The sequence below is a fragment of the Bombus pyrosoma genome, linkage group LG14 (genome assembly GCF_014825855.1).
Source record: "Bombus pyrosoma isolate SC7728 linkage group LG14, ASM1482585v1, whole genome shotgun sequence".
In the NCBI taxonomy this organism is placed as follows: Eukaryota; Metazoa; Arthropoda; class Insecta; order Hymenoptera; family Apidae; genus Bombus; species Bombus pyrosoma.
The window spans coordinates 10,024,798-10,039,376 of NC_057783.1; the positions used below are offsets into that span (position 1 = coordinate 10,024,798).

Below are 14,579 nucleotides of genomic sequence, written 5' to 3' on the forward strand. Positions count from 1 at the left end.
CATGGTTCGCATGCGCTTCGTATTTATCGCGTGGAACGCACGCAGGTATTCATTTCCAAGTATCCGGCAGGACGTTCGTGCGCTCTGGATCGTTGTGCACGTGTTTAATTTTGTGGTACACGCCAGTGTATGCAGATGAATCTCATATGCGAGTATATCATTTATCGAGTATTTTCTGCATTCTTTGCAATATTCCACTCTATATAAATCATAAAGATTACGATTGTTACTCGTGATTTTGTAACGAGATTAAATCTTGTAAATAATAAACAAACTGTGGAATATTTTTGTGCGGCAATGTACACCGATGCATATTTTAAAAAATTCTGAAATCGCGTAAACGAAGTATGTGAGAGTATTGCAAAATAAATCAATAAAGAAGTTGCGTAGTACGTTTGCAACCATCAGGATGAATTATGATTATCTCTGAAAACAACTCTCGAAAATACCGTGCAGTGGTGAGATTACAATTGGATAAATCCTCTCTGTTCGAATTATATAAAATTTCCATCGATGAAAGAGCTTGTCGAACGTTAGCTCGTAGAAGAAGTTCAATTTCTTCGAAATGCTTGATCGTGAATTTCAATCGATACGCTGAATTCCTCCGAATATTAAATAGAATGCAACACAGTTTTATGAAACCTGCTGTTAAACGATGCATACAAAACGAACCCGTTTTTACGTAATATTATGCAAATACACTTTCCAAGAAAGTTAATCTGCTCGAAAACTTAGGTGGTGCGTTTCAAAACACTCAAAAACGCATAATCAAGTAATAACATGGCGGACTAAGAATTGTGGTGATGTAAGCCAAAGTTTCGAGAATTCAAGTTTAATCGTGTGGTTCAGCTTTTAAGGATGCCGACAGTTTAGTTTCTTATCCGGCGAATTACAATTTATAATTCCATTCTATGGCAAAATTATAGATGGTATATTGGACTCCTGAATTATATTGCTATTATTGCACAATTTATTTTTTTATAAATTGAAAAGCTACAGATTAAATGCCATGAACAGATAATTTTCGTCAGGTTTACCTATTACTGAAATGATTTTTAAAATTAAATAATTTAAACCTATAATCTGCTAATTGCATAAGAAGATATTAAGTACTCTTTCTAGTTACTTACTGCTTTTCTACTGATTTTTATACTTTGATAAAATTCACATTATGATTAAAAATGGTTTCAGATACAGGATCCATGTGAAAAGATAAAAAGGAAATGCATTCGAAGTCTGTTAGAGATATCCAACGCGTCAATAGCAATTTGCGATATCGAGTTGAAGCTTGGAAAAAAAAGAAAGTAAATGAAAGGATTGGATGGCTGGGGTTGTTTACCGAAGTGCAATATCTCGATGGAAAAGGATGTTTCGTAACACTCGACGAACAAAGAGGAACGATGGGTCATACGTGAATAGATCGGAATAAACGGTAGACGCAGCCAGGGTGGGAAAAAAGAAACTAGCCTGCAGCCTGTGAGCCCTCTTTTTACGAGTTTGCATCTCGAAGGATGTTTGCGAATGCCGAACTAACGTTGAAGAAAACAAACACTTGAAATGAACTAACGCAACTGCCGAGAAGTTTGCAAATGCGAGCATCTCACGCATACATAGGTATATGCAAGATGGATGCATCTTTGAATTACGAATGATCCGTCTGCGAACTTCCAGGGAGAAGTTTCACGAATTTCCGTGAAAACATCCGCGAACGAAAGATGTGTCTCAAATTTTTCACGTGAGTCGCCTTCGTGATTTTAATAAATCTCTTCTGTTGCTGTTCCCACATGCGTGCGCTTGTGTGCGTGCCTGTGCATATATGCATGGAATATCTGTTATGCTACGAACGCGTATTCTATTCTTCGCGTCAAAATTCCGCAGTTCTAAAAAAGAATACAGATCACAGTTGTTTTAATATTTCCTTTTTTTCTTCAGAAAACAGAAACGATATTCCCATGACATTCTTAGTTCTGTGCGTTTTTCAGTGAAGTTTTATACGGTGTATTACTATTTTTACACAATTTCAGGTTTTATATAACTTTAGGATCTGAAGTTGGCGTGATTTGATTGCTACGGTGTTTAGTTTGACATTGTAAGAATATGCAGGCGGACTTAACATTATTAAATGAAAACTATGTTTAATAATGAAATTGTTAACTTAACATTAACAGCGAATCGTCTGATTCTTAAAATTGCCCAAAACTGACACATTTCGTGAAGAATAGAAATTGAAATGCCTGAAATCGTAGATAACTTAAAAGTCAAGCACAACACCACGATTGTAAATAATTTTGTAAGCTACTGTACATAATATATTGTACTACACCTTTTCTCTTCTTCTTGATATCGTAAAGGTAGTGATGAGTAAAAAGTGTCAGGGCTTATTTCCTTTCTTTTATTACGTTTTCATAATTTAAAAGTCAATCAGAGCAAATCATCCTTATTGCAGAACCGGAAATTAAGCTTTTGGCAAACAGCCTATGCAATCAATACTTCTCATGAACAGCATGCAATAAAACACACCTCTCGTTATTAGCACCCGTTGAATTTTGTCGAGCCATTTCTTACACGAGAAAAATGGTCCAGAACGGTTCGATAAATTTTACTTCAAAGGATTGAATGTAGCATTGTCTCGATAATACATTGCACGAAATCGATTCGAAAATACACACATAAAATTGTAGTGGTATGAAATTACACTGCGGGTCTAAATATTGTCCTTTTCATATTTTATATTTTTGTCATAACTTTTTAATGAAGCTTCGAACGATCTATGTTTATATAACTATGTTTATATAACATTTTTTCTTATTTATATCCATAGAATATCCCAAACAAGTTTGGCCCGATAAAACTGGATTACTATATATGTACCTATTTATTTTCATCCTATCACTTTAATTCTCTTCTCACGTTACAGGTACGTAGCTTCAAACAGTCGTTTCTATCGAATCATAGCATCTTCTTACCAAGCAAGAATTCATCTCGTTTCGATGTGTACCAACCATAATCAGTGCTCCTTTTCCACTGTTTTAATTACGTTCGGTCGAATTCACGGTACGTTTGCCTAGAAACATTCCGCATGAAAGAATTTTCCACTCCTCTGTACGCGATTCGTTTGCTTGTAACCAACACCGGGGGTTCGTCGGTTTCGTTCAAATAAAGAACCCAATGAAATCCTCTTGTTAAGTAGCAGGGGAGTGCGTTTACTCTTTGAAAATGGCTGCGTGCATCAGGACTGGCTGGCATGACCTAATTATGATAGCGGTACGCCAGCCAGAGTGCCATGCACCTACTATAAATGGATGCCCGTAAACCAGTCCTGCATGTGCTGCATCACGATTATACCCTCTCGTAATAACAACCAATCCGTCTCACCCTTCCCAGCCACCGCCGTAAATGACGAGGAGAGGTGCATGTGCGGAAGTAACGTTTTGTGAGCCGCATCTCCGTAACCCCGGCGAAGTGATTGACATATCGACAAACGCAACCACCCCTTTGCCCGATTTTATCAGCCCCTCATAAAACTCTGATTCGTTGTTTAACGATTAATCGTTAACGAGGACAATCAACCACGCTCCACTTTTCACGGAAATTTCATTCAGATTTTTTCGATTCGATTCAAGCAGATGGAGAAAATTCTTCTTCCTTCGAGTTTGATATAGATGAAAACATTGGAATTTCATTGTATAGGGTGATGGAGAAGTTGGAGGAGTTCGTATGCATAAGCTGCGTTCATCGATCGTTCTTTGTTCGTTGATTATTTTCGAGTAACGGCGATGTACGCGAGGGAAATTTCTTTTGTCGAAGGAAGGTGCTGTTTTATGTCGAAGATAGAGGAAGAAACGTCGAAATCAACTTTCTCGTATAGGTAGAGCGGTATAATTTTTTAAGAACAAGTTTTAATCCTTATGCTGCCAGTCAGAAAAATCTTATATCTATATAAAATCTGCGTTTCTAGAATTTGTAAATGTTTAAAATTTGTTTAACACTTGGTCGGTTCGTTTTGACTGGTCCATTGATTTGTTTTATTTTTCACGCGAATATTCTCCACGTTCGTCCAGTCAGTGTCTATAGGATAAGTGGAAGAATTAATTTCAACGTGTGGTAATTAACAATGACAGGCAATAATTTGACCCGATGCTCGTAAGTGACATTTTCGGTAGTTTATCGTCGCGCGGAATATATATAATTGAATAATTTAAATGTTCAAGCAGAATTTTGTTCGCGTTGCGTCAGTCGCAGTGGCGTGTAAGCACAGAAAGCCCGCATGATGGTGGTGCTTCTGTTCGTAGGTGAACAAGAGGCAAAAAGAGGATGTGTGTTATGCAGGGTGGATTCCAATGATTTTCATAGTGATTGACGTATCGACACGTGCCATCTCTTTCACCTGGTTTTCTCGTCACTCGTACAATGAAATTTCAGCTTTTTCTATTTGTGACTTTCAATGTCGAATTAACGAACCTCGAATGGATACGCGTTTCAAGCGAAATTAGTTCCCTTCACGAATCGGATTCGTTGATTTCGTTCGGAACGTGTAGGTTAAATTAACAAGACGAATTTATATGTGAAAGTTTGAATAAATGTTTTAACACGTACGCTGATTCACGAAACTATAATGGATATATCGTATATATCATAGAGAACTTTTGGAAATTTCATTCGCGCAATTTTACGATAACTTTTTGTCGATTTCGTTATCTTCAATCGTGATGTATCGACGTTACCGAACTATGGAACATTACTCATTAGTAATCTGTGTGGTTAGATCGTTAGAGGGCAATCCTTTGAGTCCAACACAAACCAGTTTACGTATGAATTTGGTGATTAGAAACTATTGATTAGAGCTTGGCAATTATGTGAGACGCCAGTCGTACGATGCTGGAATTTAGATGCTGCTCTTGTTAATCGTTGTGATAGGTACATTCCGAATTCGTCATCAGTCCTGAGAATCAGGAACAGAAAATATCAAATATTTAAAATTTACAGAAGCTATATAATACCGCTTGACATACGTCGTAATGAGTTCGTAAGAAACAAGATCACCATAACGCATATCTCCAATGAGCGAACAAAAGAATAGAACTATTAAAATCAGATATACGTTAAAAAAGATGTAACGTCTATGAAGAGTTGCTAAAATCATACTACTTGACTCTGTTTTAATAGACTCTTCCGTAGGTTATAACCGCAGTAGTTATAACCATAAAATATCACATTCTTCGGAATTTAGCCGATAGAAATGCGAAATTGAACTATTAAGACGGTGAGTAGTAGGTGATCCGCGCGAGGTAACTAAGCCCGCGTAATTATCGTGTCGATAATCGAAGGGCAAAGTTTCTCTTGAAGCTTCCCGGCCCATTGACACTGGCAGAGTCGTTAGCAAGCCTTCTTCCTGCTCCGCCAAGTCCAAATAGTACCCGGTGCAAACTTGTCGAAGTTTCGAATGCACCATGGCCCAGCCCGAATACGTAATGAGTACGTGGCCTCTTGGCTTTGGACCATTATGCGAGCCGGACCATTATGACTAATCGCTTGGAATGCTTTGCTATCGGGGCCAGGCAAACATTTTGCGATGAGAATGATCGGCTGAGCCTTTCCACCCAAACGAGAAGAATGAAAATTGTTCGATCGTTAACTTCGATTTACGTCAAGTTTCTGTTGACTTCAAACTTGTTCGTTATATCGTACCAATTATGAGATGCTTTCTGCAATGGAGAAAAACGTCATAGAAACGAAGGAATATTGTAGGTACGAATGGTAGGTCGTTAAAGTTTTGATACCTTTTCCTCTGAGTTTCATTGAGAGATTTACCGATTCTGTAATACATTTGCAGTAGATTAATTATCTGATTGGTCTCTTTAATGGTAATATGGCGCTATTATGAAAGAAAGTACAGCATACTATTAAGAAAAAAGATAAAGGTGATCTGAAAATCTTCGAATGCCCTCTACTTCAGCTTTTGTAAGCGAACTTGCCATATTTAAAAAATAATTAATAGACAGATAATTAAAGAAACGATAGGATACAATCAAGTATTTCTTTGTTCATCTTGCGTACAAAGAATCATATTCGGTCGTTTCCCGATTTCTTGAAATACCTTTTGTCAAGAAATTTCTTAACTTCACAATATCGGTTTTTCTTAACAAAATTTCCTCTACTCGCGACGTAGCTTCCCTAAGGAGGCAGACTTACTTGACACGACACAGCGTTATCTAATCTATGACCTAATCTCAAACGCAAGTACAGTTCAGCTGGTCCAGCGGGAGCGCCGGAAAGGGAAAGAGAGATGACGATATGTGACTAAGTATACGAGTATGTACATGTTGCCACGAAATTGGAGCAATAGAGATGGACATGAAAGCTGTAGCACTGAGAGGGACAGTGATAAATATATATATATATATATATATATATATATAGAGAGAGAGAGAGAGAAAACGGGCCAGAGAGAACAAGATATAGGAGAGAGAGGGAAATGGACGTTCAGGCATTGGTAGCACCGTATTAGTGCACCGATTGCCCGCAGCAGGTCTGGGCTAAGTGAATGGGTCTGCCGAGGGCTTTGCTGATTATGGTGTCGTCATTGATCCAGATCGAAATTGGCTTGCTTCTGTCATGGAACGCGCCCAGAGGACCATTAATATCCTCCTGGGGGCCTGGATGGAAGCAGAGAAATAGCCAAGGGAAAAGGAAAAGGGGTGGATGGACACAAATTTTGCGGTATACGAAGACTTTGCGCGACCCTGTTACCATGAATCCATTCCATAATTAGACTATTAATTTTGGATCGGGACCACTTTCGCTCTGACACTGGCTTTTTATGAGGTCTCTGGAAAGACTTCCCCTTATAGGCAACCTCTAGTGATTCTGGCATTGGTTTAATGATTTTTTCATTGATTTCCCCCGTTTGTGTTTTTCGGGAAGACGAGTGAACTCGAACGTGTGAATTGCCAATCTTTTTGACAGGATATTTTTAATTACGGATCCCGTACTTTTTACGCTTTTACACGGTAATAAATTGTATAAAATAATTTTACAGAAATTTATAAATAATTATATAAGGATCTTCGTATCACGAGATTGTATCGTCTAGTATGATATTTAATAATAGCAAATTAACTTGGCAACATCTTTCAAGTAACGTTGATTCGACTGAAATTTCTATAGAATCACACGCAAATAGAACGAGCTCTATGGTCTGGAGCAAGCACGGAAAGAAGAATGGAAGGAAAGGAAAAAAAGGAGTGATTACAATGGTGAATCCATCGAGTGTCTGCATTCAATTCGTGAGATTGAATTGGTTTTCTGAGCGAGTTTGTGCAAGATATACTGGTTCGATAATGTACGTTGACGGACTTCATAATTAGGAGAGAAGTCAATTATATGGAAATGTGGCGCTTTTCTTTGTCGGACGCGCTCGGAATTCTTGCAGGTTCTTCTTGTACGGCATTGTACATTCGGTCTTTCGAAAACTATCATTGTACTATCTGCGAATTACGAATCAGAGCGGCTTTGCTATTACCATTTTATATTACGACCGTTTTATCTTATAATATTTATCCTTCTGCACTCGTTTTAGTAATCGATTCATCGAGACAATCGACAAACAATCTAACCGGCCAACATGCATCCGATAAACAAGCTGTCCATGGTCGATAGAAACACATTTGCCATCTTTTCAGCAGCACAAAAGCGACAATTTCCTTTCTCCTTAACTCCCACTCTCTATCAGATTTCGAGATCAAAGGATTAATTACAAGCCTGTCTCCAATTCGACGCGATAGAAAGTCCCTTAATTTCGAATTTCCAGTGTGTCACGCCGGTTCGCGAGAACAAAGGTTATAACTGATAACAGCGAACGCGAAACCGATACCCTGTCGAAGATATATAGCCTTTCCAATTTGTTGGTAAAGTAGAAGTTATAGTTGGGCTTTTGCGGCTGGACAACGCACGAAGGGTAACTGGAAACGTCGAGTTAAAAGAGAGGTACTTCCATGACAGACTTTTAGGATTGTCGAAAGATTGTGCGGCTCTATATCCTGCTCTATTGACTAATTGAAGATCCCAAGGAAGATACCTACTGGCTATCTCTCAAATCAGATTAAAAGCTGTCTCGTTACGCGAGATCAAAGAAATCCATTTTCTAGTGGTCGGGTAAAAATACTCGTTTCGAGTTGCACTAACGTCGATCGCCGTTCCGGTTGGATCGCAAAGGAAGACGCACGTAGATGGTAGTAGCCTTCGTGGCCGATCATTGCTCTTTTTTCATTGCCTCTTTCTCTTACTCCCCAACCCCTCGTTTATCTGCCCCTTGTTCACAGCCTACCTATCCATATCTGTCGATTGCCAATATCTTGCGAAGATGGTGAGAACCGACGCGACGGTACAAACAGGATCTCTAGGTCAGATAAGAGTTAGTGCTCACTTGTTGACCCGTTTCAATGGTCGTAATTTATCGAGATACGCGAGACGGGCTGGAGGTGTGGCCAGTTGCTGAAAGATCTGGACTTATTACTGATTTATCGGGGAAAAAGTAGGATTAATGATGTACGCCATCGGTCGAAAGCATTCGCTTGGTTGGTTTTGACAGGATGTAATTTGATTACAGAATTGTTGATAAAATAATCGCAGGTTATTTTGTTGCTTATAATTAAATTGCGGTCTTTTATGCATCTACGGGGAATTAGAAAGTGCAAAAATGTACATAATGCATGTAATACTGTTGAAGTAATTAATTCAAGAAAAGCTCTACATCTTTACTTTCGTATATCCGTGACCTGGAACCGCTGTTACAAAGAGAATAGAATTTAGTGAAAAAATTCAAAATAAGGAGAGGTCCATATGATTGTACCCTTGAATATAAATTTTGTTTTGGACTACAAGGTTTAGAAACAAAAGAGCTGTAAGTAGATTTCTATTGCTGTTTCCTGTTGTAGCCTTCAGCTAGAACTACAAGGTTAACTTTTTGATTTTTTTAATGTCCTTTGCTATAAATATATGAACGTGCTCCCTATCATAGCTTCTTCTATTGTATTGTATTGTAACACTGTAAGAGTGAGGATCTGGATCAGCATACACTATACCTGAACTTATATTTATACGTATACTTACACCTTTAAATATTTCAATATACTTTTCTATTACAAATTCATACACTCGTTCCTATATCAGTCAACTTCAACAGATACAAAAATATACGAAATTTCCAAAATAAATATATTTTAATGTATATATGTATAAATATATTTTAATATAATAATATTTATTATAATTTGTGATGAAACTACATAATGTTCCATTTCTTTAATTATGTTCATGAGAATATAGAAACGCATAAAAGTTCGTATATTTACAATCGTTATAGCTCTGTTCCGTATATAAATATTTGTATGCAAATAACGCGCAGGACGAAATGTTTCTAGCTATCATTTATTAAAAATTTCGCCAAATGCAATTACAAACGCCCTAATTAATTTGCACTTATTATCGATCTATTGATATTGATGACATACATATACCAATCAACAATTTGTATTATTAATTAAACGTTAAATTACTACACCTCGTGCAATTAAGCACAAACAACAAAATTACCAATTACGCTTTATTCCTTGCATTGATATATTTACGTATATACGTTATATATACCAACAATGGAAAAGATTCTAATAATTAACGAACACGATGTTTCTTGGAAAATTTAATTCCAAATATTTTTATTAAATCATTTGGAAATTAAATAATGTCCGATGTTCGATCCCAATTAAAATATACTACTAGATCGAACACACATTTACCAATTAATCGTATTCGGGTATTTAATTAAACACGAAAGCATTATCGGAATTTTTCGATCGACACTGCTGTAGTAATGTATTCGACTCGTACTTAACATTCCGTGATTTCATGCACTGTCTGTAAGCAAACGTTGCACAACCAATTTCTATTTCCTCCAGTTCGACAGGTTCTCTCCGAATTTAATTGAGCGCTCTTGGATTACTCCCGAAGGGTTTAGGCATAAACTTGCTTGGGATTTACCGATACGTTCCTTCTGAAGCCAGTGGAATAGTTTCAATCGAAAGTTAGCAGGTTTCGGTGCCATTAAACGGTAAGTAATCATTCCCACCAAAATTGTCCCTGAAGTGAAATTCGAAATGACTAGGAATTTCCAACTGCGTGAGCCAAGTTGTGATGATAATATCGTTCAAACTTTCCACAATAATTTGTATGTTTTATGATCCTACGCTTTACTATTTATTATCATTATTGGTTTACATATTAGTTCCTATTTTATATATTATCAATTTTCTTTTTATTACAGAACGTCTACAATAAGTCTCTAAAGTTTCATTTCACGTGTTCATTTTAAAACAGAGGAGTCGAGTGTCGTTCACCGAGCTACAATAATATTTGTACGGAAAGTCTCTTTAGACGGTAGGTCGAAGACAGTTGTTCAAACAGAAACCGCACGATCGAGGGTCGACAAGGTGCTCGTAAAGTTTGTTTAAAACGCAAAACAATAACGTTAAGTTGGATTGTAGTAATTAAACGCGGAGATCTCGTCACGTTGGCAAAGTTGAAATTGTAATTAGAGATGACTGAAAAAGCTACCAGGGACCGGGTTGGGATCTGTGTTATTTCACGCTCACCTGTGCACCGACGAGACCAGCACGTAATCTAGGAATGTCTGTGTGACTCCAGTCTGATCTAGCCCAAGGATCAACTCTGCCGAGATCGCTGCTCAGATTGACCTCGCCGAGTTGATTGTGTACGAACTTTCTGACGTTCCAGGGCAAATCGTTGTGCCTGGGGAACAAAGTCGTAGAAAACGCTTCGTGAAGAATTACTTAATACAAATCGCTCGCTAACTATATTGCTAGATAGGTAAACTATATTGATACATCTTTTTACGTGGATTATCCTTATGTACTATCTAGGGCCCTTTTATACGGTAATTTACCAACTAACAATGTTCGTGAATCGACACACTACTACTTATGAACTCCTTTTTTATAATTTTACAACTTTATACCCAACAGAATAATAAGTTGATTTGTAATTTGTACAATTTACCTGTACAATTTTAGTTTTTTACCTAACTCGTTATCGGTAGTTTGCAACTTGTAAAATTTCGCTAATGATTTTAATTTAATCGTGCAAGAAGGCCTGGACGAAAGAGAGAAAGTAAAATGTAATAGATATTCAACTAGTAATTGGAAAGCATTAGAACCTGTGAATTATTAATTCGGTTATGTCATAGAATAGATGGTACTCGTAGATGCTTGCAAGAACTGGAAGGCTGATTTCACTCGAATTTCAATCGATACCTCCGTTAGCTTTCTGTGACGCGATTCTTCCGTGAATGCACGAGCTTACCCGTCGATCAGAGGCACTTCAGTGAGGATCCTCCTGATCACGTCCAGCCTCTGCTGATGCGTGACAGGTGCGGATTGTAGAAGCAATGGTAGACAAAGCCCTCCGAGAAGCAGAGCCGCCACTAGGAGCAAAATGGGCGCCAATACTCGGCATCTTCTGCGAGGACTCTCTTCCCTGCGGTCTTTGCTGCTGCCGCTACTTGGGGAATCCTCGCACGGCGGTGGCAGTCGCACTGTGCCGTTGCACGGTGCCACGTCTGGCAGTTCTGTTAGGCACGTCGTCTGCAAGCCAGAAATAATTCTTGAATGTTTTTGGGACAAAAACTCAATGGAAATAAGGAAAACTAAAATAATTCACACATACAACTTCGAACTTAAAATAGACTTTAAACTTTCACGTTAATTCGATCGGACATTTGTGGCCTTCTGGGTTTCAAAGTTGTTTTAATCGAGAGATCACGTGTGTTGGAAAATGTTATTTATGCGTTTAAGATATTTAGTTTGTCAATAATATGATTGCCTTGTATGCCATCAGAGGCAAAAATCAAATAAAGGAGTTATATTTCAGATATAGCTAATTTATGCACATTTGTAATAAAATGGAACGGTCCAAATATTCATGGACGGCAGTTTACAAATAATGCATAGTTAAATATGAAGAGGGAATATAACTGACCCAACTGTAGAAAAGGATAATGGTATTAACTGAATTAATTATGTTATTAATTGGCGATCAAACGAACAATTGTAACTACATTTCCATATTTAATTCCAAGCCGATTTACCTAAATTGCTGTATTCTTTTAATTTTATTGTGAAATGTGAAACTGTAATACAGTTAAACAAATTTGTGTCCATTGAAACCAGTCATTAACGAGCGTTTAATTATCTTTTCGAAAATATCGTAACAGGTCATCGTTGGCTAATTCGCAGCTGAATGAATGGCAATCATATCCTGTTCGTTATAAAAAGATAACAACCAGAGCTACATCGACACGTAACCGAGGAGATATGCTCCAGAGCTACCGCATTGCTCGCATTGCAGACACCGTGAAACTTTTCTTCGCACTTATCCTAACTCCTATAAAGTAGAGTAAGACTGAGACCGGTTTTCCACGCGTGTCTTCAAATCCTTCTACCATCTACTAACACCCTGAGCACCGATGAAACTTTTATTGGGCTGACACGAAGCAGAGGATTCTTTCTCCCCGTATAATAACAAGTTCGCAACGACTTCGGGCCGATGTTGAATTTATATGATGATTTTAAGCTTCGATTGATGTTATTGAAACATAGCTTACCTTTGTACTTTACACAGTAAGGATAATTAACGACATTCATAAAAAGTGTAATGTATAAAACGTATATAATTAAATACCTTAACATTAAGGTATTTGATCCATCTCAAAATTTAAGGCTCAATGAGATTCAACGTCTCAATGTGAAATTTTTGTCGATATTTTTCTGTCTACATATCATTAAATATGTAAAAACGACGTTTTATATGTACTGAGCTAATACAATAGTTCTTTCTCGGGGGAAATTGCAGTTCTTCCGTATTTATGAGACAGTGTTTTAACCGAGCTGCTGCGTAATCCTATCTCATTGAGAAGGCTAACGGATCATCGAGTTCCATGCGCTAATTGTCGGTCCTTTCACCGTATAGGTAATTCCGTCCGTAACTCTGGCAGTTTAGGGCAGCATTGTGCACCATGGAAAGCAAGGGAAATCCCAGTTTCATTCGGATTCCTCTCGTTCCGCAATTCTCGGGTTTCTTCTATATACACACGCGATATCCACTAGAAACTTCGCATCCCTGTGCATCCGCATTATTGTGCGCCATAAATACAGGAAACTCGCCGCTGCCGTCTACACACGACCAAAGAGAGACACAGAGTTGTACGTCAGCCAGATAAAAGTTTCGCCGATGCTCGAAGTGCCAGCTTCTTTCAACTTCCTCGCTTCCGCAGTATAAAAACGTTACATCCAGCGACAACGAGGCGGATTGCGGATGCGGACGAGAAGACCGTTGAAGATTGCTAAAGCGCGATCATCGTCGATTGAAATAAGAAGCCAGGTTCGTGGAAACGTTACGGATGATGAATATTAGGTAGCTGTATAATGAACATACGATATATGAAATATCGTTTCAAGATAAGTACCTTTTAGTAAGCGTAATTTAAACCATCGCTTAAAATTATAGTACTCTTATTTGTAACCCGTGATCTTGGGAAAACATTTGATAAAGCTGAACGTAAATTGGGGTTTTACAGGGATTACCGGCTAATGGGAAAATTGGATTCATTTAGGCGAAACACACGACCACCTAACGCGTTCGTTCGCGCGAAATTTAATTTTCCTTTTAATTGATCGATACTATTTGGAATTCGTATTCGAATTTCAGTTTTAATTAGAATAGATCTACGATGCATTGGCGTAATGTTCGTATAAACTATTGGGCTGCGTGGCGTTACGGTACGTTAACAAGGAATTTCGTGCTGGTTAAATGTTATTAATGTTACACGCGGTTCTGTCGAAACTTCTCGTAAATAAGCGTTTAATTACACGCGATCGTTGTTTGATATGCGCGGTTTGAAACATGTCGTAACCGACCGTATCTTCCACATCGATGGATTCGAAGTTTGTGGTCCACGTTAATTGATGCATTTGTATCAAGGTTCCAATTCGTTACAATGTTTTTCAAACGTAAGGCCGTTTGTATTTCCCGTAATTATTTCACTTCGAACTTAGTTATAACACTTAGTTATAACACTATACAAAATGTATATACGTATTTATATACTCAATTACATATAATATTAAATATAATAAAACTTATATGTTATTTCATTAAAAATATATCATGAATAATATCGAAAAGTTATTCACTCTCTCTCACTCACTCACTCACTCACTCACACACACACACACACACACACACACACACACACACACACACACACACACACACACACACACACACACACACACATTGTTTGAACCTGCGTAAGTAGTATGGTCTATGCTTAGTCCGCGCATAACGCCTTGTTTTACTGACAACTTATACGCTGTCATAATGAAACAGCCGCTGTCTATCTCATCCCAAGTGAGCCCAAAGAATTAATTACCCTCTGAATACCTTAGAGTGTATAATAGTCAGGTGATGCTGTCAGAATACTGTGATAATGCGCTCATTCTAAAATC

General features: G+C 37.8%; 1 protein-coding gene across 5 annotated transcripts in view; it reads right to left on the bottom strand.

The window, feature by feature from the left end:
- LOC122574648 (dipeptidase 1-like) overlaps nucleotides 1-14,579 on the bottom strand; it is a 150,823-nt gene that overhangs the window by 40,398 nt on the left and 95,846 nt on the right. For all 5 annotated transcript variants that reach the window (XM_043742448.1, XM_043742453.1, XM_043742450.1 and 2 more), the window contains 2 exons: nucleotides 11,377-11,657; nucleotides 10,650-10,806 (listed from right to left, as the gene is read on the bottom strand). In XM_043742448.1, the coding sequence (XP_043598383.1) occupies nucleotides 10,650-10,806; nucleotides 11,377-11,657 (438 nt within the window). The remainder of the gene's footprint in view (nucleotides 1-10,649; nucleotides 10,807-11,376; nucleotides 11,658-14,579) is intronic.